Source organism: Ctenopharyngodon idella, chromosome 21 (genome assembly GCF_019924925.1).
Source record: "Ctenopharyngodon idella isolate HZGC_01 chromosome 21, HZGC01, whole genome shotgun sequence".
Classification (NCBI taxonomy): Eukaryota; Metazoa; Chordata; class Actinopteri; order Cypriniformes; family Xenocyprididae; genus Ctenopharyngodon; species Ctenopharyngodon idella.
In genome coordinates, this window is record NC_067240.1 from 11846258 (window position 1) to 11873640 (window position 27383).

The window sequence follows — 27383 nt, forward strand, 5'->3', positions numbered from 1 at the left end:
ATCTAAGGAAACATCTTTCACTATTAAAGGGGACATAACACACACAGTTTATGCCAATCATGTTAATCTTGAGTACCTATAGAGTAGTATTGCATCCTTCATACCTCTGAAGAGTCTTTATTTTTATCAGATTTATAAAAGACAGATACAGCTGTACTGATTCTTTCCTAAAACAGTCAGAGGCGTGCCGTGGGCGGAACTAAAGAGTCACAAGCATGCAATACATCATCGATTTATCCCTGGATAACTTTTGATTCACTATACGTTTGTGTTTTTTACATTATATGCACTTACATGCCGATAGCCAACAAAACACAGACATTTGATCCAGTTTTATGCCTGTGATTCTGATTCATGACCGAGATCTTTTATCCCTGGGATCGCGGCATCTTTCAGTTTCAAACGATCTGCAAATCAAGCATCAAGCTGAACAAGGTAATCTTTCCCTCACAACTGAAAACACACTTACTTGGTGACACTGTTGATTTCGTGGTCTAAAAACAAAATGACAAATCTTTTTCAAGCAAGTCCAGTGCAGTGCTGCTGACGACTTCCGTAACCCAAGCAAAGCACGTTGATGGGCGTACTCTTGCTCTCGCTCTGGTTGATGTGTGCACGCACTCCTCCGGAAGAAATGCCCATACAAGGAATTCCGCTCTTTATGATGTCATACAGGGCCATACTCGAAAAAAAAACTTTCTGAAACTTTTACGAACCCTGAAGGAGTGTATTTGGCACAGAAATACTCCGTAATACATTCAACTCATTTTTTTGAAACTTTGACCATGTTTAGCATGAGAATCCAGCTCTTTAACAGTGTAAATAAGTCAGAATGCATGAAATAGCATTAGACCCCCCTTTAAAGTCTTCCAGTCGTTCAGCCCATCCAGCAGTGATAAGTGAGGAGTACGGGAGGTAATTAATTTTGTTTCGATGTCTATAACTCTGTGGCTTCTCTTTTTTGGCACAGGCATGCACCTAAAACTTTAATATAGTATTCCCAAATTTATCATCTACAAATTAGTTTAGAAATCTAACACTACTACTACCATAAATAGATAAATAAATAAAAACAACTTAATCAATGTCAAATTAAAATACAAAGAGTGTCATCTACTAAATAGGTTGTAGCACTCGTAGAAATTAAGCAAATTTAAAAAGAGAAAGTAATTTTAGATCTATGGAACAGGGTGAAACGAGTGTTTATAATTAAACATCCAATATCTGCTAATAAATATTCAATATTGACCCATACAGTCAAATTGCATTCATATAAACCTAGTCTATATAAGTAAGTCATGTGACGGCTAATAATCAATAAATGGCCGATATTAGAAATTTATACCCTACCATTCAAAAGTTTGGAGCCAGTAAGTTTATTTATTTATTTATTTTTAAACGTTTTTGCATTAAACGTGTCAGTAAAGGCATTAATAATGTTACATAGGATTTCCTATTTAATTCTATTATTTTGAACATTGAACTTCCACAAAAATATGAAGCAGCACAACTTTTTTCAACTTTGGTAATAATAAGAAATGTCTCGAGCACCAAATCAGTATATTAGAATGACTTCTGAAGGATCATGTGACACTGAAGACTGAAGTAGTAATGCTGAAAATTCAGCTTGGCCATCACAGGAATAAATTACATTTTTACATATATTAAAAATAGAAAACAATTATTTTAAATTGCAATAATATTTCACAATATTACTTTTTTTACTGTATTTTTGATCAAATGAATGCAGCCTTAGTATTGTAAGATACTTCTATCAAAAATATTAAAAATATTTATATAATTTTGTCCAAAAAAATACATAAAATGCATTAAAAACTAAAATCAACTTCTTTTTTTAAATCAAATCAATGTCGTGATTAACTGAATTTAAGAGGACAAAAAATTAGAAATAAAAGTAAACTTTTTTTGAAGTTTCAGGTGACTTTGTTGTAAAAGACAGAATAAATTTCAAGTTTAGGCTACCACTACTATGGACAACAATTTCTCTTTCTGGGAATAAGTCTGGTTCTTCAAGTCAGAAAATAAACAGCTTTACTTAACAGGCAGCCTGCTGTGAACTGCAGGGAGGAAAAGCGAGAAGCGTCTGAGCACAGCGCTGACCATCCACAGCACTCAATGTTAGTCATACTGATCAGGGTTTGGTTTAACGAACTACCACACAACGAGCCCATCAGAGAGAGGCAATAGAGCCCATTCCTCCCAAGACGCCCAGGGTCTGTGCAAAACATGTGATCAGGCGAAGTGAATAATAATTAAGGAAAAGAATCATCTGGTGCCTTCAGTCAAATAATGACAGCCACCGTGCTGAAAGCAGGTTGAGAGATTCATGGGTGGGGATGCATTAAAAATCATTACCAAGAAATGTGCGCACTAGGATTATTCGCTGCGGGCAGCCGCTGATTGCTTTGTGGAGGGAGCCTGTGCGGCAAGCAAATCAAAATGAAGCTTGAGAGCGAATAAGTTTCCCCTGTGCACAAATCACTAATTACTTATTAATGGCCAGATGAAGAGAGTCGGTGCCTTCAAAGTAAACATGTGCCAGCGACCCTGGGGGGGCAGAAGGAAATTGGGAGGAATTGCTCTGTAAACTGTGATGGCAACTAATCAAGTTCACTGGCTCCAATACATCGGTGAAAAGGTCAATTCATAGCCCTTTCTCTAAGGGGAAACTGAAAATAAATGCATAGAACAATCTGTGGGTGTGTGAGTGAGAGAGAGGGGGGTGCAAACAGTGGAAGAAAGAAACACTATTTCAGGAACATCATGAAGAAACACATATTTTTGTCCATACAATGAAAGTGAATGGGGACCAAGGACAGCTGTGGTCACCATTAACATTCATTGTACAGAAAAAAAGCTTACACTAGGGATTTACAATATATTTGAATCATATCCGTTATTGGGTGACATTAAAGATTTTTTTTTTTTCATTTAACACGTTCGATATTGGATGTTTACCATATTTTTACAGTTAGATTACCTTTGCAGTCATCTAACACCTTAAAAAACACCATTAAATGTTATCTTTAGCAAATCTCAAAATGAAAATCCATTTTTTCATACAGTACATTATAATTTTGTGATTCCTAAATTCACTTGAAGAATTTAAAAACAACATATTTAGTTTTTAGTGTCTTATTTTTAATTTATTTAGAAAAAATAGAACAGAATTTTACTATCAGCCACAACATGAAAATAATTATCGTCTGATCTGTATCAGATAGAATTTTTATTTTGGTGCAATCCTAGCTCGGACATTTTAGGTGGAAGACATTTGGTGTTACATACAAAAAAGAAAGTCATATTAGCTTCACCCTTAGAAGAAAAGGTTCTATATAGAACATTAAAGGGTTCTGTCAGGTGCTTCATATATAGAACCTTTCATGGTTTGCCATCATGGGATCATTTTATTGATTTAGTCTAAATTAAAATAAAAAAAATAATTAAAACAAATTAATTATATTTTATCACAAAAAAAAAAAAAAAAAACCTGTTGATTCAAGAACCCAGAACCCCATTGAACCTTTTTTTCCCCTAAACGTGTTGGAAGAACCCAAGGTTGAACAAATGATGACAGAATATTTGGGTAAACTGTCTCTTAAAGAAAAAAAGTATTATGTCAAAAATTGATTAAAATGCGCATAAATGCATTCTTCTATTCTTCACAGTTAGCTAAAGTACAATGATTGGATTATTAAACAGAGGACAGTGGATCTACAGAACTGCTGTACTTGAGTACAACAGTGTGAAAAATGCATTATGGATGGCCTTCCAATCAGCTATTTAAACGTAAATCTTTTGCTTATTCAAAACGTCAATAAATAATGTGTCCACATGGCTATTAAAGTGAAATGCAACAATTATATTCACCGTCATTCATTTATTTGACACACCTTCAAATTCATGTTTATGAACCAGTCAAATGACAGAGCCAATCAACTTTTGGTCATTTGTACCCATCAGAATGGTGTATATGCAATTGGACTAAAATTGGATGAGGAAAAATATCTCTTCTACAGCAAAATAAGAAATGGTCCATGAGGAACCATTATTCATTTGCATGTATTAGCATATATTCCACTGGGACATGCAGAAACGTGTAAGATTGTTTAGTCAAAATTACAATACAGCAGGGGCTATTTATCTTTTGAGAGGTTGTTAATTTGTTCGTGAGGGAAGCGCGTTTCCATTTGCATTATGAATCAGGTATAAATCCCATCTCAACATGTTACTGCTCTCCAAACCGCTAATGAGGCAAAAAAGTGCAAGGAAGTGCAAGCTCCAAATACAATGGCCTGAGAATTAAAACCATGAATTTAAAAGCATGTTCATCACCAATAAACATTACAATCTTACAATCAGGAGTTCTATTCTCAGGGAAAGATTAAAGATATTGGTTGATTAGAATTTTAAGAGCTGCTGTATTATGTAATCTAAAAACTCTTGTGTAAATAATATCTACAATATCTTTAAAAATAGCAGTCCATTTCGGAGCAGTGTTTTGTTTTTTTGTTTTGTTTTTTTCAGAGCATCTGTTTTCTCTTGAAAAAATAGGAAAAACATGAATGAAAAGGCTTTAATTCCTGGGTGAACTGCTACTGCAAAATGTTTAGTTCTATTATTATTAGGATAAATATAATTTTTAAATACTTTTTTATTTCTATAACGACAATAATAATATTTTATATATTATTGAACATTTATCTAAATGTATGTTCATGTATTTTATTTTATTTATTTATTTATAGATTTTCATTTACAAATTATTTGCAGTAGCAGTTCACCCATGTATGTAAACCATTTCATCCATATATATGCTGCAAAAAACAGGAAGGTACACTTTAAATATCAATCTACCAGTACATAATGTATTCATTTGCAGACCATACTGGAGAAAGTCTGGCAGTCAGATGTGATTCTCAGGAGCTATTCTGTTTTACCCTGATTGTGTTAGGCAGGGAAAAGCTGATCAGGGAGCATTTTTATCCCTAGGCTGATGATAAGATGAGGAGATCTGGCTCCAACAGCACCAGCGACATGACCGGTTTGAACCTTATTCTGCTGCCCATCGTAACCTCCCCCTCCCTCCAGCACCTACACAACACATCAACAGCCAGGGACCCTAGAGAAACAGCCATATCAGCAGCACTCAGCTGGTCACTATTTAAAAAACTGTTTGGTTGGAACTCGGAGTGCAACCCAAGCCGAGAACAGAGCTGTGCCTATCTCCAGGGGTTGAGGGGACTTGGAGCCATCACAAAGACATTTAGGCATCAAGTAGAGGAAAGGCAAAAAAAAAAAAAAGGCAAAAAAAAACTCTTTTATATAGGATCTTATCACCACCCTGTATAAGCACAGGAGGAACTACAGAGGAATCACCATCAATGAACAGTTTCTCACAGCACAACATCACCCAAGATATCACAAATTTACTTGCTATTGAAGACTAAACTTCTTCTTTCTGCATTAATTAAAGTTGGCCTGATAACTTTATTAGAAACTGCAGTTTCTAATGTTGGAGCACCCTTGGAGAACATTTCCGAAAACAACACATCTGCCAGGAGCTTCTTTGTTTCTGTCTACATCAAAGGAAATTCGTTTCTGAGGTTTTTATTTCTGCATGCTATGCTTCATTCATTGATCTAGTAAACACCCACTACTTACAAATGAATTAGATAGCAGCATTGAGACTGAAACGCTTAAAATTCGTTAATCACACATGATGAGATAGTGGTCGGCTGTAAGCTAATGCTAACCGAGGTTGACAAATTTGCCAAGGCTGTCAGCGTATAACTCAAAGCATGATTTAGATATCAGGCGTGAGAGAATACAAACAGGGACGAACATTAATTTCTCTCACGGTCATTTATTCACTTGCACAGAATGTCTTTAGTCGCTTCATCAAATCCGCTTGTTCTAATTAGAGCTCAACACTCAATGAATCAATAAAGATTTTCCTAACTTTTTCATACTGGGTTGTGAGGAAAATTAATTTCAAACAGGTCATATTGTGTACATAGCTCTTCCTTGATTAATTAATTTGTATTTAGTTGCATTTTACTAATTAAGAGTTAATTCTACTCATTGAGAGTTAATTAGTACTTGTTTTGGAAATCTATTCTATTGGGTCATCTATTGAATTACATTTGGACCATCTAGGTGTCAATAAATCAAAAGTTAAACTTTTACATATTTTTCTCCTAGAAGGTATAGTCAGTGACTTTTAAATGAGTGGGATGTAGGTCTGTCCTGTTAAAGGATTAGTTCACTTTAAAATGAAAATGACCCCAAGCTTTACTTACCCTCAAGCCATCCTAAGTGTATATGACTTTCTTCTTTCTGATGAACAAAAACAGCGTTATATTAATAAATATCCTGATGCATCCAAGCTTTACTATGAACGGGACCAACGAGTTTGAAGCTCAAGAAAGTGCATCCATCATCATAAACGTACTTCACATGGCTCCGGGAGGTTAATTAAGGCCTTCTGAAAAGAAGCGATGCATTTGTGTAAGAAAAATATCCATATTTAACAAGTTATAAAGTAAAATATCTAGCTTCCACCAGACCGTCTTCAACTTACAAAAAAAGTGTTACGGCTCTCGCAGCTTACGCTACGTCCTACACCTTCTGTATTCAACTTACGAAAAAAACGTAACTGACGCAACGTCAATTTTGATACGTCAGGATATTTATTAATATAACTCCGATTGTGTTCATCAGAAAGAAGAAAGTCATACACCTAGGATGGCTTTAGGGTGAATAAATCTTGGGGTAATTTTCATTTTAAAGTGAATTAATACTTTAAGTTTGTGGACATCAGGAGAAAAGAACAATGCAAAATGCAAATAATAAAATTCAGCTAGATGACTAGTCAAGGTTTTTTAAAAACCATCTTATAGAGAACATAGCTACAAAGAGTACTTTCTAGCCTAAGAAGTGCTTTAGAACTAAGAATAACTAGAAAACTGCAAGTAGACTATAGAAATTTCCATGACCTTTAAAAACTATTAATTTGTTTCCAGGCCGAGAAGTGGCACTTTTAAAATTACCTGATATTTCCAGGACTTTGGGAACAGGCAGGATCACATGCAGTGATGATAAACACGGTTTGTGCCAACCACAATGAATTTTGAGAGCATGAAATCTAAATTCAAGAGCCATACAGAAACTAAAATTGTCCATTTACTCATCCTGCCTCAGAAGCAGCATGCCCACTCAATTATTTTTAAGCCAAGTGGATTTTGAATGCAACTTCCAAAAAAAAAAGAAGTAATTTTGATAATTAAACTCCAGAAGGGCTGCACGATATATCGTTTTAGCATCGATCCGCGATAGTCACACCGCAGGATGTGCGATGTCAAGTAAAGGGATCGGAAAAGACCAGACACCACGGTTCAAAACACACAAATTTGCAAATTCTGACCATCATACAATGAAAGTTTACCATTTGAATGTGTTTTAGGTCCTGTCAGTTTAAACATTCAAGCGATTTTAAACCATTTGAGCACACGAAGACCCGAAAGAGAACTCAATTCTGAAAGTGCAGGTGCGCACACAAACACACACCGAGCCGCGCATATGTACGTGAACACCGAATGCCACTCTATTCTGCATCTATTTGTGCCTGAACGGACGCGTACATGAAAACAAATGCACATAAACCATTGAGTATCCTCGTAAACACAGTTGCTTATGGCTTAGGTGAACTAAACAATTGAGAAAGAAAAACAGATGTGTAACAGTATTTTGGGTCCATGCATTCAGGCTTAAAGTGACAGAAGCCTAATATTCCCGCTGCTTTCTGTGTCATGAAAGTTAATCAAACAACAAAAGACAAAGAGAAAAATCATTTTTGTAGTTTTAACATAGATTAATTATATTCCATTAAACAGTGAAGACTATGCAGTGTTATTTTACATTTGATTATTCAATTTTTGTACCTAATACCTATTAGGTACAGAATACCTAATAGAATACCTATTTCAATTTCTGTACCTAAATATTGCAATGTCACTTTTTTCCAATATCGTGCAGCCCTAAATTCCAGGTAATATTTTACAGGTAAAATATTCTGTAATAATAAGATATTGTATAATAATCAAAATGTCAGATATGTTCTTTTCCATAAAATCAATGTGATCAATGGTTGTCAAGTGCAGCTATCAAGTAAGTAAATGAATAAATATTCAAAAGTACTACTAGCGGGGGTCACTGACCTTAAAGTGAAGATCTCTACTGATGAAAGGGTGGAGACAGCGAGGAAGGCTGACACCGTCTCCCTCTGCCTGATGGGTCTGGAGGGAACCATCACCACAAAGTTACTGTCCAAACGCAGCTCAGAGAGTGGCTGGAACAGCCGTACACTGCCGATCCTGCGCATGGGTGTGGGCCCTGAGAAGTAACCGGCCGGACCCAGTTGGCCAGTGCGGATGGAGTTGGTCTTGCGGGAGTCCTCCGAGCTGCATTCCCCAGTGTCAGTGGATTGTAGCATGTAATACAGCTCCACGGGAGTGCCTTCAACCAGCTCTGGAGATCTCTGTCGACCTGGTATGACACTAGGGGGACTGAACCAGCTAGGCAGTGGCTCCAGTTCAGCCACACACAGTCCGAGTTCCCCTTTCAGACGACAGGTGCCTCGTACCTCTTGGGTTTCATGGAAGGCAAACATCCTTACACATGGCAACTTGTCCATGGCACTGTAGTCGTCCCAGTCCCGGCCTACTAAGTAGAAGAGAACCTGAACCTTTGGCCAACTGGGGTGGATTCGCTCACTGATAATGAAAGTCTGCACTTTCCAGTTAAAACTAAAGAGTGGAGAAGAAGTGGATGATGGGGACGTGGATGAAGGGTTGTTGAAGAGTCCTGGGCCCAGAAGCTCCATGGGCACGGGCTGTTCCACATACAGCGGTCCGTAACTGGCATTGACCGACGGCGTCTTTCTGGCTTGTTGGATAAAGAAAAGTTCTGTACGAACCTGCAGGCTGGAGTTTCTCATGATGTCCTGGTTGGCCTCTTTCAGGAAGAAGGCAGATTCTGCGTTTAGCACCTGATATCGGACTGGAAGATACGTTGGGATGGCACCAAATCTCTGCAGTCCTTCCATCAGCATCCGACTGTCGATGACTGCCAAATAATGGAGAAGACAGGAAAGACATCACTCATCCATCTATCAAACAGTAAGAACTCTAAACCCGGCCTAGCTACTTGCAAGCTCTTACATGCTCTAAAGCAAGAGTCATTTGTCTCCACGCCCTATTCTGCAATCCCATCTCCAGGCAACTGGACTCTTATTGAATGCCTTCAACCAGCAGTTCACTGCAGATATTTGGGGTGATGGAAGGACCCAAGAGGCTCCATTGATTTTGCGTCACAGCGCTAGTCTGAGAGAAAGAGATGCTGGAGATTTGTGACAGCTGGTGGCAGACAAATGCTATTGGTGCTTAAGGCAGACACCACAGCACAGCAGGAAAATGCTTATATACCATTGTGCAACAAAGTATCTCTTGGTTTATTTAAAGGGCTTGCCAGTGAATATAGATTGAGTTTGGGGTTATGTTCTACTGCATTTGTATACAGAAAGTTAACTTTGTTTTATTATTCTTTTAATGTAATCACCCATAATAAATCAAATCATCTCATGAATATTTAGTTAATATAGTGGAGTCAGTTTGTTTTGTTTCAGGGGAGCCAGATACTGAGAAGAGTAATGCAAAATGTCAGTAAAGAAAGGTGGGAGTAAAAGTTTACTCAAAGACTATTTTCCTGTGGGACTAACATATTATTCTTTTTGGCAGCAATAAAAAAGGAGAAAGAGAGAGAAAGATAAAGAGTAAAGACAGAGGAGAAGAGAAAAATCAGAGAAATAAAGCATAAAAGATTCACCGAACACTGTGCTACACCAGACTGATTAACTCAACTTAAAATTATAAAATTTCTTTTCAAAAGTGCTACCTAAAAAAATAACAAATGCATTCAACTGCAGACACTGTGTCTTTCTCTTGGAAACAAGCAGAATATCACATCTAGCCATTTGGAAGAATCAGATGGGCATTTTCGCAGAAAAATGGCAGCAAACCAGCAATTTTTTTCTTTTGTCTCTCTGTCAAATAAAATGTTTAGCAAAAAATATTACATGCTCCATGAGTACAGAAAATTATAGTGAAACTTCTAGTGAACGTTTGTTCAAACTTATTGAAATCAAATATTATTCTGTAGAATAACTGAACAGAATATGAATTGAAGCCATTATTTAATTAAAGCAGATTAAAGAAAGAAGCGTGATATAGCGTCAAATTGCTAGCTAAAATCAAACTTATCACAAAAACGAACAATTGAACAAATATCAGAGTGATAACAACTACCAAAAATGACCAAAACCATCTTTCGGAAAATTTTATTGGAAGTGTAATTTATTTTTTTATTTTGACTCAAGTCCCGTTCGTTTGCATGGAGAGGGCGGGGTTTATGACCTGTACTGCATCCAGCCACCAGGGGGCGATCAAAGAGCCCGCAGCTTCACTTTTCAGGACATATGGGGCACACCCGTAGTGACATACAGTATCTAATCACTTTACAGCAATATTGCTCAACCCCACCTCAGTATACAAGACCCAAGCACACACACGTACAGATTATACAAGTACAAACAGAATTTTGTGTGGGGAAATGAAAATCTCAGTGCTCTAAGCAAAAATAACTAAAATAACTTGTAAATCCATTCATAACTGTGTCAGAAAAGAGAGAATGTGTTAAACTGTTTCATCTCTGCTGGATCAGTTGAAGCGCTCCTCTTATTCTCTGAAATTAGCATATGTTCATCCTAAACTGCATTTAAGGCCTAACTAGCAGGTGAGCCAAGATAATTTGCTGGAGTTAAAATCAAATATTTTGAGTACAATTTTGATACAGCTCAGACTTTTTATTTAAAACTGTCAGAGGGATGTTAAGACTGTGCTCTCATTGAAAAGCATCTACCTAAAGGTGCCTATATTACATGCATTGCCATATACAGTATAGACTAAAAATCCATATCAAAATATTGGTTGAGCTGCCAGGTTCACACACACACACAAAAAAAGACCAAATTGTGATAGTTTAGGGAAAAGAAGTGAAATCATGCATTACCAAAAGGTGTTAAGACCAGAAAAAAAGAGGTGACACTCAAGCTTCTGTCACCATTCTTTAGTGAACAACAGTTTCAGACAGCCTTACAATTGTTTCATTCCTATTCAAAGCACATTTTGATTGACTGCAAGATAACTAGTTAAACGCTATACCTAAATATTTTGACTAAAAATATGGCGCTTCAATTAGTAATTCATTAGAATACAGACCAGAAAATATATTACAGCATGAAAAAGGTTTATAACTTTCTATGTTCTTACTGATTAATGTGTGGGAGGAGATCATTCTTCATTTGAGTTAGTGTCTAATTTTATAAAAGGCCCAGGGTTTTCTATTATGGTTACATTATTCTTCATAAGCAGACTCTGGTTAGCAGAAGATACAAGAATCAAAAACTGAACTCTAAAGTCACACTCAAATGTGACCCTAGACCACAAAACCAGTCATAATTCACACGGGTATATTTGTAGCAATAGCCAACAATACATTGTATGGGTCAAAATTATCGATTTTGCTTTTATGCCAAAAATCATTAGGATATTAATTAAAGATCATGTTCCATGAAGATATTTTGTAAATTTCCTACTGTGAATATATAAAAAAAATATTTTTTTGTAAGTGGATATGCATTGCTAAGGACTTAATTTGGACAACTTTAAAGGTGATTTTCTCAATATTTTGATTTTTTTGCGTCCTCAGATTCCAGATATTCAAATAGTTGTATCTCAGCCAAATATTGTCCTATCCTAACCAACCATACATCAATGGAAATGTATTTATTCAGCTTTCAGATGATGTATAATCTCAATTTCAAAAAATTGACTTGTGGTCCAGGGTCACAAATATACACCGGAAACCTTTTTTATTATTATTTTTTTTTTTTTTTTTTGTGCTTGCTTGATGGCCACTCTTACAGTGACTCTACACCACTTCCTTGATTTTTCCATATCATTTGTTAAGAGTTAGATGGCTTAGATAAGACTCTGAGCAAGTAACTGAAATACATGCTGACAACAGCACATACTGTATGCGCATGGTAAGTGGCAATTCGGGAGCTGTTAACTAATTTAGGATATGCTCTAGCATGGAAAACTGTCCCAACTTCAGAATCTGGCCTTCAGGGAAAGTTAACACAGGTTTTGAGGCATCATAATTGAATTGCCCTACGGGCCATTTTCTCAGCTGCCAATAAAAAAAGTGTATAATCTTACTGTAAGTGAAGTAGGAGTTTTTCACAGGATAGTGGCCAACTGCTGAGCTGATAGATAACATTGATAAAGGTAATCATTCAGAGTGCCCACACTGCATACATTAAATGAGTGGGTAGTGTTCAGTGTCTGGGGTTAAACACCATCACTTAAAGGCAAGTAGGACCACTGTACACATCTTTCAATTGTAGCCACCTAATAGAAAGACACTCAATAAGCCAAAGCATATCTTAGTCCACCTGAAAAATTAGGCGCTATGACTGGGTGGATATGGATGCCCTAGATACAATATCACAGTGCGACACTATTACGGTCGGGCACTGAAAAAAAGAAAAAAACTGTAACCCTAGTTATAACCCTAACTAAGGTCAAGCAATGCCAAGGGTTTGGGAAGGGTATGGAGCGATCTCATTCCTCATTTGACCATATGCAGAAACAACTTAAAAATAAGACACTTAAAAATAAAATTGGAAAAGTTGAAAATTATTGCATATAATTGCATATTATTGCATTATGGCATATAAAATGTTATACACTGCTGATGTTAAATTTCTATACTATTTCTCCAAATAGATAAAAAATAAATAAATAAATAAATAAAAATAAATAAAATCAGGTGAAAATTACAAGTGAATTATACATTTTAAATGTACAGTATGACAAGAGAAGAATATCACACACATAATGAAGAAAGATCTAAAATCTCCTATTGCAGACCATTTTATTGCTGGTCATTCTGTATCCATGTTTTTGTACAGGTTAAACGTCCAAGCAGGGGTGGAAAATATGGAACGTGTTCTTCTTCAGAAAAAATCTAGATGGATATTCCATTTGAAGTCTGTACATCCCCAGGCTATGAATAAAGATGTGTATCTTTAGTTGTTTTCTGTCTTAATATTCTTTTTTATGGAATTCTGATTGGTAAACAAGGCTATTATATCACGTTGATAAATATTATATAATTTTTTAATATATATTTTTGGTAGTCAAGTGATTGTTTTTCTATGAAACACTTCTTATATGATACTTTTTTGTATGACATGTTTGTATAATAGATAATAAATTTCATGAATCATTCTCCTATGGAAATGTAATAATACAATTTTAGTATAAAAAAACTATTTGATATTCTTAATGTTATTGTTATGCAGTAATAGCTTTGTATGTCTATGAATGTTAGCACATACTTTATGCTATTAGATATATAGGATTTTTAAAGTTAACTTTTGAAGGGTTAGTTCACCCAAAAATGAAAATTCTGTCATTAATTACTCACCCTCATGTCGTTCCACACTTGTAAGACCTTTGTTCATCTTTGGAACACAAATTAAGATATGTTTGATGAAATCCGAGAGGTATATGACTCGTCCATAGACAGCAATTTAACCAGCAATGTGAAGGTCCAGAAAGGTGCTAAAGACATTGTTAAAAAAAGTCGTCGTGACTACAGCGGTTCAGCCTTAATTTTATGAACCGACGAGAATAATTTTTGTGCGCAAAATCAAAACAAAAATAACGACTTTATTCAACAATATCTTCTCTTCTGTGTCCTTCTCATACACTGTTTATGTTCAGCGCTGGACGAGTCATATACCTCTCGGATTTCATTAAAAATATCTTAATTTGTGTTCCAAAGATAAACGAAGGTCTTATGGGTTTGGAACAACATGAGGGTGAGTAATTAATGACAGAATTTTCATTTTTGGGTGAACTAACCCTTTAAGTCCACTTCATTAGATGCAATGAGGTAAATATTTCTCTATGAATAGAATCGGGTGGGCTATTGTCTATTGTGATACTGATAATGATGCGAATCAAAAAATGCTATGTATTTGCACTGAGCACCTTGCACACTTTTTTGCATCTTTTTGGCCTTTGAATAAAAGCATTTTGCAAGAAATTGTAAAAATTCTCCTCTTGTTGGACTTAATAGTTCTAATTTTTATCACCAAAGTGTCTTTTAAATTTCCTTAGTATTTGGCACAAACTTCTTTTTTTTGTTTGTTTGTTTGCAGGTATTTTACTAATGTACAGTATAAGAAATGAATATTCATTTTGAGAATATTAACTTGCCAGTACTTGCCAGTTATTAATACTGAACATTAGTGTTATATGGCTCATGCCTAAGAACACACCTTACCCATGGTAAAATCATTGTAATGCAATGCCACTGGTGGATTATTGCTTTAGTCTAAAAGATTATTTTAGTCAAGCAATTTGTAGTCTGTACTGGATTACATTTCAGAAATAACCCAACACTAAACATAATTACATGCTGAGATAGAACAAGACAGAGACAGGGAGGAAGACAGAAAAACACCAGCTATCTGGGCATCGAGAACACGTACTGATTGCATCAGTATTGTGGAGCAGGAATCTCAGCATGTAAGCCTTATCGGAGATGAGTCTGTGGAGCAAAGGGGAGAAAATTAAGCTGATTTCAAATGTTGGGAGTTGTGAAACGAGCAGAGGGGAAAATGAAAGATTCTGAACCTACAGCGAGGATGTCACTGACAGGCATATCGAAAAAAAAAGCGTCTGTCAAATATTTAAATAGAGAATCTTTCCTCGTCATCCTCAAGGTTCAAGAAAAAGTAATTTTTTAAATTTTAGAACTAGGCAAAATTGCACCCACCACTTTAAAGCTGCTCGACATTTTAAATTTTAGAAAATTAACCCATAATTTTTCTGTTGATATCAGCGCAACTGCTAGTTGTGATCAAACTGAGATCAAGCTATGATCGGCCTCGATTTAGCTCCAAAAATAATAGATCTGTTCAGTCATGATCTCGGTTAGTAGGCCTACCCAGAGGCTAATTCACTGTGGGTCAACATTCCCATCGGGAATTTCAATTAGGCTTTTAGAATAGCGTTTTTCAATTTATGAGTAAAACAAGGTCTAACATTACTTGAGACTTTCACATTCTACAAAATAAATTACACAAACTCAGATCCTTGTGGTAATTGTAATCTACAAAACCTTTTTATAATGTACAGTTGAACTGAATGTTAATTCACACTAAATTTGAAAAGGCTGGAGTTGGTAAGATTTTATGTTTTTGAAAGAAGTCTCATATGCTCATCAAGGCTGCCTTTATTTATTAAATTAAATGTAATTCAATTTAAAATAACTGTTTCCAATTTTAATATGTTTTAAAATGTAACTAATCAGTGTCACACTTTTCTTCAGAAATCATTCTAATATGCTGATTTGTTGCTCAAGAAACATTTTGCATTATTGTCAATGTTTAAAACAGCTGTGTGGAAACTGTGATACATTTTTTCAGGATTCTTTTCTTTCTCTTCAAAATTTTAGGACTATAAACTGAAGAGCTCTATTGCTTTCTGGGAGATTCTAAATCTATCTTCCCCCTTTTCTCCATTCAAACATGATGCATGAAACATTACCATTTTCCATAATGATAATTAAGAAATTTTCAGAGACCCACTAATGGCAGGAAACTCTTGATCTGCATTCGTCATGCCTGGCTGCAGAAATATCTTCCACAATCTGCTCAAAGTCACTTTATCAAAACATAAGCAATTGCGCACCAAGGCTTGCAGGGAACTTGTGCCCCTGATTGGACATCTAAACAAACCTAAGAGGCCAAAAACATAAGCACAAAGCATAAGACATGTTTGAGTCCAGAGTGGGCTTTTTATGATTACATTTCTGCTATCTATTGCTCGTTGAGCTTGAGTGTACTGCAGTGAGGGCTGGAAAAAGTAAATTGACTCTGGAAAGCTGATGGCTCACTGGATTTGGCCAAGGCAGAAGGGAACAAGGAGAAAAATCTGCTGATTTGAGCACCTCACAGTACCTGTTATACTAACCACAGTGGCTGCTGTTGCACCCTGGGAGGGCTGGACTTTTTATTTCAAGGTAACAGGCTTTGAGGATTGGTTTGTCTGGTGAGATTTTCATCTATTCCAACTCTCTCCCAATCACTTGCGTTTGCAATCTCAGCTCGATTCTGTAGCCCTTGACTAACGGATTCAGTCAGATGCTGAGCCTAGTACCAATGAATTATAGCAGAGGGTGCTTAAAAGGGAAGCAGGCCCCATGTCATGCAGGACGATTTGGAGAATGATGTAATGATAAGCAGGTACGCTCTCATTTAGAGTCATACCTCCAGGGATCACACCTTCTAGACAAATGAAAAAATAAGTGAAAACAGAGGCTAGTGGGAGGGAGTCAAATGAAAATATGAGTGATGGCTCAGATTATTAGAATCCAAAGCCTTCAACTACATTAAAAAAAAAAAAAGAGGGAAAAAAAGACAACCGCAAACCAGCATGAAAATATATGAGCTTCTTTTATATTTGCATATTTGGCTATCATTCACCCGACGGTGGTGTTTAAAAGCTTTTGCGTTGAATTTTTAGGGAAACTGTTGTCAGGGAAACAATCCCTTGACCAATTTGGCCAGCGGCAACTAGGCTGGCTTCACTGATGTTATGGTGGCGTTTCAAGGCTTTAATTTGTTTGGCCATTGGCTGGGAGTTTAGGCAGGCTGGAGTCAAGAGCAAACATAATGAACTGAAGCAGTTACACTGAAGGGAGCTGTTAAATATGATTATTTGATTTAAATACAATGAATAAACAGAGTGCGTAGGTGGTAAACATTACTCAGAATATAGCTCCTAACAAAATACAATTCAGCCCTAGCTATAAAAAAAGCATATTTACTAGAGAAAATGTTACTATTTGTGCCAACTGGGAAAATCTACAGACTCTTTGAAATGGTTTGACGACTGCAATTTTCCTTCCTGACATATTTCTTATAGAAACAGAGGGTGGAACGTATTGAAGTGCTTGTTCTTTTTATATATACAATAGTCCTTAGTTTACAGCTGAGCAAAATCATGATTTGAAACTTGATATCAGTATAGCAGGTGGCAAGGAGATCTAAAATACCTAGAGAGAGCGCTTTGTTAGTATTCCCATTCATCTCGAAGGCAGCTGTCATGCAAGATTCAGTCTTCTGCAGAATTCTGTCCCCAAAGAAATTCTTACAGAGTGCAACAGTTGGGTTCCAGAAGTAAAAATCACATTCATTTTACGATAACTAAACAATTAAAGACAGACATCCCATCCCTGAGGTTGTTAATCGATGGAAAATGCTTTTGCTGAAGCCATCAAAGAGCATAATTTCTTGAATTCCTGAATTCCTGGTCAAAAACTGCATCACCCATGATTCTGCAAAAAAATCTACACCAATCAGAGAATCGAAGCAAACAAATCGTGCCAAAAGATCTCTTTAGTGCCCATCTCCCTACACTCTCAAATTACTTATACGTAAAATATTTTGTTTCTATATACACAACCAACATCTTAAATAAATAGTTTTACATTTATCTGTAATTTTTAATTTGTCATTCGCAATGCGTCATGTAGTACACAGTAGGGCTGTGCAATTAATCAGCATTTTTTTCGATTTCAATTTAGGCTTAAAGTCCCCCTGAAATCAAAATTTAAGTTTTTTAGCTTTTATTATGAATATGTTAGCCTTAAGGTTATGAATAAGCTAGCGTGTTCCAAAACAATGACAAAATTCAGATTTAAGAGATATAAGCATTCAAAACTTACAGTCTCTCACTTCCGTTAAAATGGATCATGGATTTTCATGACATCACATCACACTTCAGTTTCTTGTCAAATCTTCTATCCAATCAAATGCTCTCTAGAATCTGAAGTCCCGCCTCCTCCTACACTCTTACAGACGCTGAAGCCTCAGCTGAAATCGGTCATTTATTCACACATTTACTAGTTTCTACATGGTGAATGGCACATAGTGCACTGTATAGAGAATAGGGAACGATTCAGACAGTGTAAATATGCTTTTCTTTTGACGCGAATGAAGTCATTTTTCGCGTTAATGTCACATGAACTGGCGCAACGCGAGCAGTCTGCTCTGATCCAGAGACACGAGAGTACAGAGCGGAACATATGCGGATCAAGTCGACACAGACCACAAAAGGTATCGGACCCATTTGAATTCTGCAAAGAATGCTGTATATAAGCGATATAAAGGACATTATGAGAAGAAGCGGTTAGAGATTAGAAGGAAACTGATGTTTTACAGAGTCTAACAGCTCTGGCCGAGCTGTGACATTAAAAAAACGCTATTGACTATTTTTAAAAAGGGGCGGGGCTGTTCGATATATCGCCATGTCTTCCTGTTTCAGTTAAAATTACGTCAACATATTGAATAATGCTGTGCGTGCCAACCCTCTTCAGTGGGCCTTTAACAAGATAACTGAGGTAAAAAGATTATTGTGCCTCTGCCGCATTCCACCCAGCGCACCATCCTTTCCTTCACAGTGGTAGTCCACTTTTTTGACTGCACCTTTAATATCGCTAACTGATTAGACTGCTATCTTGCCTCTGCTACAAAAGGATAACTGGAAATTTTGCGTTACCTTGAAAATGATATTTCAATAATGTGATATGTTTTTGAACAGATATGACCTAGGATTCTGCAGGGGTGTAGAAAGATAATTTTATATGCCAAAAAATCTGTATTTTTATAAATACATTAACATATAGATGGCCTCAAAGCTAATAGCTACAGAACCCCAATTTAGATTTCATGAGGTTTTCAAAGCTAAAAGCCATTGCACAGAAGCCTGACAACTAATTAATCAGACATGTTGTTCAATTCATATATAAATAAATTAAACACTTGTATAATGAAAGCTCGCCACCGTGTTGGCCAGACTCCAGTTCATGGGGATGAGCATGAGCATGTGGCAGAGAGACTGAATCTCTGATACGACACTTTTGCAGTTTTAACTGATGACAGGGCTTTGGATGTGATCAGAATGCACTGTGGATATTTAGCGCCAATAAAACCACAACTCTAATTCATGCATGGCAAGATGGCATTTAATTGCATTGAACATTTTTTGATCTCGATGAAGAAACATCATAGGTTTTAGAGTGTCCAATTGAAAATGCTTTACTCATTATCAGCATGACAGCCAAGTTTCATCCATACTAAATTAATCCAGTGTTGGGAGTAAATAGTACACATATTCACTATTAACTATGACTTTTCCCTCAATAAACTATGTTTACTGCTTATTAATAGTTAGTAAGGTAGTTGTTGTAGTGTTTAAAAGATTAGTTCACTTTCAAATGAAAATTGCCCCAAGCTTTACTCACCCTCAAGCTATCCTAGGTTTATATGACTTTCTTCTTTCTGATGAACACAATCAGAGAAATATTAATAAATATCCTGACGCATCTGACCTTTATAATGGCAGCGAGTGAGGATCAACAAGTATGAGCTGAAGAAAGTGTCTCCATCCACATCCATCTATTATAAACATATTCCACACAGCTCCAGGGGGTTAATAAAGGCCTTCTGAAGCGAAGCGATGCGTTTGTGCAAAAAAAAAATCCATATTTAACAAGTTGTGAAGTAAAATATCTTGTTTCCGCCAGACCACCTTACGTATTCAAATTACGAAAAAAAACAGCACTGGCATCACGTCAGTTAAGCTTTTTCCATAAGTTGAATAGGGAAGGTGTAGGATGTAGCGCAAGCTTTTTGAACTGCGAGAGTTTTACACCTTCTTCGTAAGTAGAATACGGAAGGCGGTCTGGTGGAAGTGAAGAGGGGCAATGAGTTTGAAGCTGAAGGAAGTGCATCTATCCATCATAAACATACTCCACACGGCTCTGGGGTTAATAAATAGGTTAATAAAGGCCTTCTGAAGTGAAGCGATGTGTTTGTGTAAGAAAAATATCCATATTTAACAAGTTATAAAGTAAAATATCTATCTTCCGCCTAACAGATGTCATAACAGATGTCGGGTCATGCAGAATAAGGCATTAATATGTGCTTTATAAGTACTAATAAACAGCCAATATGCAGGCTAATAAACAACTAGTTAAAAGTGATAATTGTATATTGTAATACATATTTTTATTTTCTGCCTATCTATAATAGAAAATATATTTCAAATGAAAATGCATTAAAAGCTACAGGCTAAGTGCATCTGCTCAAATCTAGTTGAGAACATCTGAAAACAGCAACAACATCAGCAATACAGTGGTCCTCTTTAACAGGCATGAGATAAAATGCCTCCCATGCTAAATCAAATCAAGAGCACTGTGACTACTGTGATGTATAACTTCTCCCCAACATTAAAGAGCTGATCATCAAAAACATATATGAGATGTATGCATCCAGCTCCAAACAACCAACCACAGTGCTGGTAGTCCTCAGCAGCCCGGAAGAAAAGGGAAGGGGAGAGTTGAGAGTACTAGGCCGAAATGAGAGGAACTACACGTCTCCAGTGTGCATTGCTCCAAGTTCAGGCACATGCTATCCTTTCAGCCACACTGAAATGAGGCTCCCTTTGTTCCCAAGTAAAATGTCCCCCCGTCATTTTGACTCAACACAGCGTATAGCGATATCTATCAGCTCTCCCGGCCCCCTAAGACATTGTAAGTAACAGCAAAAAAGTTGAGCCAGATAATTACCTCTTTCTGCCTCCGGTTTTTGCTGAAAAAAAGCTTTCTGCCGAGTTTCTTTTTTTTATTGCCAGTCATAAAGTACGGGGCTGCCTCATAAAATGTCTCTATATCACTGTGGCATTCTTCAAAAACCTGTTTTTCATGGGACATCAGTCCTTGAAATACCAGGATACTGCGCCGAAGGTCAATGGGTTGATCAGTGGCTGATAAATTTGCCCTAGAGATTAGCCATGATGGCTTCCCTCCAGGACTGTGCCGTTCCTGAATGGCTCATGGAATTGGGGGGAACACACAAACATTTTAACTGACCAAAACAGACTACAGTGGGGTCCAATTTGGTGAGGAGGGAAAAGACTGTTTGTGGTCACTCGTGTATAGAATTGTCAGAATGTGTTGATGCGCACTGCAATTGCAACGGATTATGGGAGGATTTATCTGTTTGGTACAAGGAAGTTTACCTCAGGGAAAGATTAGGAAAACATCATGGTGCACTAACAGTGAGTTTTATTTGTCATACCGAGAGCCTGATGGGCCATTCGTACCAACACAAATTCAACTTAAAATGTGTTTTTCTACTTTAATGAGATGCTTTCATAAAACGTATACACAGCCAAACAAATATCTGTTTAATGAAAGCGGCTGCTTACGAAAGCATCAAATGCAGCCCTTAAAATCCACATGAAAAGGCTTGGGGGTGAAATTTGTTTATTTGACTTACACCCTTAAATGTTTGTTTAAAAAAACTGAAAAATCTCTTGGCAAATACAGTTGTTTTTCATTAACTTAAAGAGATCCAACAAAGAGTCATATGTCAGCAACCCTGCAGGATATGTCAGTGGAAAAAAAACCTTGATCTACTGTTTTATACGCATAAGAAATCTAATTTCACCAAAGCTTTAGCTGTAAGAGGCACCAAAACCCCCTACACATTCAAATAAAAGTCAGCCAGGAACTTGGTGGAAGTGTTTGAGGACCAGTTAAACTTCACTGTCCACATCTCAACAGCCATTAGGTCATGCAGATTTGTGCTGAACAACATCAAAAAACCAGGCCCAACCTATCTGAATGGGCTGTGCAGCTCCTATTCTTGTCATCTTAAGACTGGGCGTCCACAATACTCATTTCGCTGGCAATCAAGCCGATTAAGCTTGGCATTATTAAGCCTCTACAGATGATCCAGAATACAACTGTTTGCTGGTCTTCAGCCATCCAAAGAGTGTCCACTGCAGACACCTATTGGTCTCGCTTCACTCGCTACCTGTAGCTGAACACATCTCTGACTGGGGATGTAAAATGATACTTGTGTACCAAGTCAATACAAAAAAACAAACAAACAACAACAACAACATACCCATGCTTTTGAACACTTGATGAATTCAATTAAAGACCCTCTGTGGTGAAAATCAAGTTTTTAATGTTGTTTATATGTCTGTGTGGTGATTTTAATATGGCTTAAGACAAACCATGTGAAAATTCATGTCAGCACCATTGCTGAGTATTTTCTGGTGTCTGTGACGTAACAAACTACCTTATAACCAATCACGTACGATGTATATTACGATGTTATGATGAACTATATGCCTTTCTCCACTAACGTTCTGAGTTGTTCAAAGCGTTTGTAAGGATACTGATTTTTAGAAGGCAGCTGTCTGACTCTGACATGGCAAACAGGAACATGGTTTGTGTAACATTAGCAACACATTATTAGTTGTTTGGTAACGTAGTCAAGCAAAAGGCTAATCATATTAATTACCGGTATGTGTCCGACGTTGTAAAAAGCAATACCATTGTGCTGCGTTTACCTCAGTAAGTTGACCGAGTGGATCTCTGAGATGGCGTGAGCGAGTGGAGGCGGGCTAGTTCTAAAGCGTGTAAAATTTTATTCACCTGCTCAATGAAAATTTCAATCTCTAAACGTAATTCCTTAGTTCTGAGTAAGAAAAATAAATAAATAAATAAAAAACTAGATAGAGATTCTTCCGAGTCAGCTTTTCAGCTCTAACTGATGGTGATAAAGTACTTTTTTTAATCAGTTATAAGGAGTTGTCTTCTGGCGGGAGAGCAGGGAAGGATTGCATGTGACAAGAGAAACCGAGGGAAGGCTGAGTGGGAACGCAAGTGGTAGTACAATGGCACTACAAAGACCGGCAAATGACTTCGAAATGGTTTTAAAATGACAGCCTGTTATCAGGTAATAGCTCAACCCACAATAGGCTGCCTTTATTCCATTTCTGTCAGGAGCAGATAGAAGGAAGGCTACATAAGAACTAAAACCCTCCACCTCCCACACAAAACTAAAGAGGAGAGCCATGAACAAATACAGGGGGAGAGCACAACAGTTAACATAACCAGTCAAGAGTCAAAAACAGAACTGTCAATTGTGGTCAAATGGGCCACGTGGCGTTACATAGAGTTCTTCCTTGCATTTGACTTTCCTGGAAGATGTTTTCTTACCAATGTGACTCAAACTACAGTCGGCCTTGGATTTGTTATTAGATCATACACCGTGTTCCAAATTATTATGCAAGTAACATATCAGTAAGATTTCAGTAGAATAAACATTCAGATTTTAGTTTTTCTAAGAAAATGTTTGTTTGTTTGTTTATTTATCCATGTCTTTTTAGATAACTGGTATCAATCTCAGACAAAATAATTCGCCAGGTCTATGGAAATCCTACTTAGAGTTTGTTCCACATTATTAAGCAAGTCACAGTTCTCATGCAATATGGGGAGGAAGAAAGATCTTTCTGAAGATGAAAAGCATGAAATGGTGCAATGTTGTGCAAAAGGCATGAAAACAACTAATATTGTGTGAAAACTGAATGGAGATTATCGAATTATCATAAGATTTGTGAGTGATTTAGAGCACAGCAGAACTCGGTCAGATATTAAAATTGTATCTCCATGCAGGCTGGCAGTTGTGCGTAAAGATGCATTTTAGCCACCACTAACCAAACCTCACAAAGAGAAACATTTACAGTGGGTATAGAAATACATGAAGACTCATTTTTAAATAGTTTTATTCACTGACTAATGCCGTACTACAATGGATGGTCTAAATGGATGGATTTCTGGATGGTTGGTGAATGGCCACCACGTTCCAACAAGACTACGATGTCAGCAAGGAGCTAGCGGGTGATGATTTGGGCTGGAATATTGGGAAGTGAGATGGAAGGTCCCTTTAGGGTCTCTGAGGGTATTAAAATGACTTTTTGCAAGATATGTGGAGTTCATAACTGGCCATTTTCAGCTATGGTATAAAAAGGAGGATAGTGCCTTCTGAAATACAATGCACTATGCACTATCCCATGCTGCAAAAAAACACCACAGCAATAAAACTGTTTGAAAATGTATTTCTACACCCACTGTAAATGTTTCTCTTTGTGAGGTTTGGTTAGTGGTGTGCATCTTTACGCACAACTGCCAGCCTGCATGGAGATACAATTTTAATACAATTAATTTTTTTGACAGGAACTTTCATTAATAAGCCTTTATCTGACTGAGTTCTGCTGTGCTCTAAATCACTCACAAATCTTATGATAATTTGATAATCTCCATTCAGTTTTCACACAGAATTAGTTGTTTTCATGCCTTTTGCACAACATTGGACCATTTCATGCTTTTCATCTTCAGAAAGATCTTTCTTCCTCCCCATATTGCATGAGAACTGTGACTTGCTTAATAATGTGGAACAACCTCTAAGTAGGGTTTCCATAGACCTGGCAAATTATTTTGTCTGAGATTGATACCAGTTATCTAAAAAGACATGGATTAATAAACAAACAAACAAGCATTTTCTTAGAAAAACTAAAATCTGAATGTTTATTGTACTGAAATCTTACTGATATGTCACTTGCATAATAATTTGGAACGCAGTGTAGTGTGAAGTTAACGGGGTCAATGACATGAAGCTATGAAATTATTCAAAAAGTACATTAAAAATGCAATTCATGCATACAATGTTTGAATACACTTCTTCTATGGGAAGCATGTAAGCATGTTTTTCATTTCTGTAATAAAATACATTTATATATATTTAGGGGCATTGAAGTAAATAAAAGTAAATAATTCATGATACTTGTAAAAAAAAAAAAAAATAGCTATTTAAAAAACTTGGTACATTTTAAACTAGATTTCTCTTTATCATGGACACTCTTATATGTTATTGATCCAACTAGATGACTGAATACTGAATTTTCAAATTAATCAGCCAGTTGTATTTTAGAATGTGTCTGACAGATTTTAACGGCACATGCATGCAGACCAGAGTCTCAAGCTACTCAAGCGATAACTAAAGCCTAAAGATGGGTGGAACAGGGGTCAAAGAAACAGTTGTAATGTTGTGGAGCATGAAGTAGCGACCACAGTGTGATCTGTGAAAATCATCTGGGACAACACCCAGGCTTTTCACACAAAGGAAGGTGATGACTGTTTGACCTTCAACCGAAATGGAAGAAGATTAACTGTGGGAGGTCCTGGAAAGGGGGAGGAAGAATTTAGTCTTGTCGAGGTTGAGCCTGAGGTGATGAGTAGCCATCAAGTTGAAATGTCAAGTGACAAGTAGAGATCGTTTCGGCGAGAACGGAGCAGGAGACAGGAAGGTGGCATGAGATATAGTGTTGATGGCATGGCAGTGATGAGATAGACCATGTGATTTGATAATGGAAAATTGCAACAGGCCCAGTACTGAGACCTGTGTAGCTCAGGTGGTGAGAATCTGGGGGGTACCAACTAGGGCTGGGCGGTATATTGAGTTTGAATGATATATCGATATATTTTTTTATATACGATATGGAATGAGGCAATACCCTTTATATAGTTTGACACAAGCGCATCTGAAAAATAGCGTAGGATGAAGAGTGCTGCAACGGGGAAAATGCATAATACAATCTGTCCCAAACATGAGACATTCTTATTATTTAGGGCTTTAAAATAACTCATAAGATATAGTTAACACGTATAGTTTAATGTGGCTTACCCCGTCAGATGTTCTGACAGATACATGTGCTGACAGATACATGGGCTATTTAATGCTAATGCATTTGTTGTGTTTCCCTCAGTGCATAACTTACATTTCACAGTATATTCTCCCCCTGCAAATGTTAGAAAGTCATGCAAATATTTCCATTTTGCTATCAGGAGTGGACGAGCCTTATGCAAGCAAGTTAATTTCCGCTAAACTTCACACTTCAGTGAATGAGCGCAGCCACGCGCATGCGCGTCAAACAGGCGGAGCGCAATAGAATAGGAGCGCCATAATTCTAAAATATACATTTTGCTAAAATATTTGTTGTTGAATAACAAATATGCCATATGAGGAATTTTAAACCTATAAGTGTATTTTTGTGATAGCAGTAACTGTAAAGTGTGTATAGTCTGTGCTTTTGTTTTTATTTATTTTCATTTAAAAAGCATTATTTTTATTTTTAGACTGTAATGTTACAATGTTAGAATGTAATGTGATTTGACCCTTTTTTGCACATAATATCATAGACTACATGGTTACATTCACTATATTTGTTTTCATAGTCTTTAATATAACCATTGTTTGTAGGACAACATTGGGCAGGATGTGAAATAAGATTTTTTTTTTTTTTTTTAAATATACAGATTTTTTTTAAAAATCCAAATAGAAAAATGTAGCAAATACCGATATATAACGTATATCACCATTCAGCCAAAAAATACTGAGATATGATTTTTTTGGCCTTATTGCCCAGCCCTATACCAACCCTTTCAATCTGCCTTCAAACGACTTTAGAAGACAAACAGCTGATCCACAGAGCCACAGTCTTATTTCAAGGTGGTGGTGTAACCAAGTGGTTAAAGTATCAGTTGGTATCAGAGCTGTGGCACATATTTATAGAGCTGTTGTGCTTTTGGGGACCCAGTGTTGTTCCCTTTTGTCTCCCTGTATTTTCTTGTTGTTTTTTCCAATATTCTGTTGAAACAAAGTAATAATTATTATTCATTTACAATTACTTTGATATGTGATCACAATTTTTTTGGCCAAACAGCCATGCAACAGCTCACTGGTCTTCATTCAGCCAAAGATTCCCACCATCACACACCTCTCACCTCTCACCTCACTCGCTACCTGTAGCTGACCACATCTAGCTCTGCCTGGGGAAAAAATAAAATAAAAAATCTGTGTTGGGTGATCCACTTAACACTAAGTTAGCTACAATATAAGCTAATGTAGGTTGCTTTGGATAAAAGTGCATGTTAAGTGACAGTAGTGGTAAATGACTAAACGGTAACAACAATAAAGTATTGAGCCATTTTGATTTTGTTGTCTTCCTCTTTTCAGTGGCTTTCAGTGGACAGTTTGCATTCTTCTCTGGCTCCGACTCGTGGGACTTGGGCTCAACTCATCCTTTAAAGGTCTGAAGAATTGGATCAATACCTAAGCCTCTTATCATCTCAACCCAAACACAACACGCAATTAATCTCTCTACTCCAATTTAATGAGCGGTTCTAAATAACACCTTGCAGAAAGCTCTTTGTGTTTATGCTTACATCGATCTGACAAAAAGAGG

General features: G+C 36.7%; 2 protein-coding genes across 4 annotated transcripts in view; one reads left to right on the forward strand and one right to left on the reverse strand.

Annotated features, from left to right (window-relative positions):
• Nucleotides 1-27383, forward strand: part of rpl17 (ribosomal protein L17) — a 268902-nt gene that overhangs the window by 105977 nt on the left and 135542 nt on the right. The gene's annotated exons all lie outside the window — the stretch shown is intronic.
• Nucleotides 1-27383, reverse strand: part of si:dkey-112m2.1 (transmembrane protein 132C) — a 145558-nt gene that overhangs the window by 91943 nt on the left and 26232 nt on the right. For both annotated transcript variants that reach the window (XM_051877701.1, XM_051877702.1), the window contains exon 2: nucleotides 8241-9147. In XM_051877701.1, the coding sequence (XP_051733661.1) occupies nucleotides 8241-9147 (907 nt within the window). The remainder of the gene's footprint in view (nucleotides 1-8240; nucleotides 9148-27383) is intronic.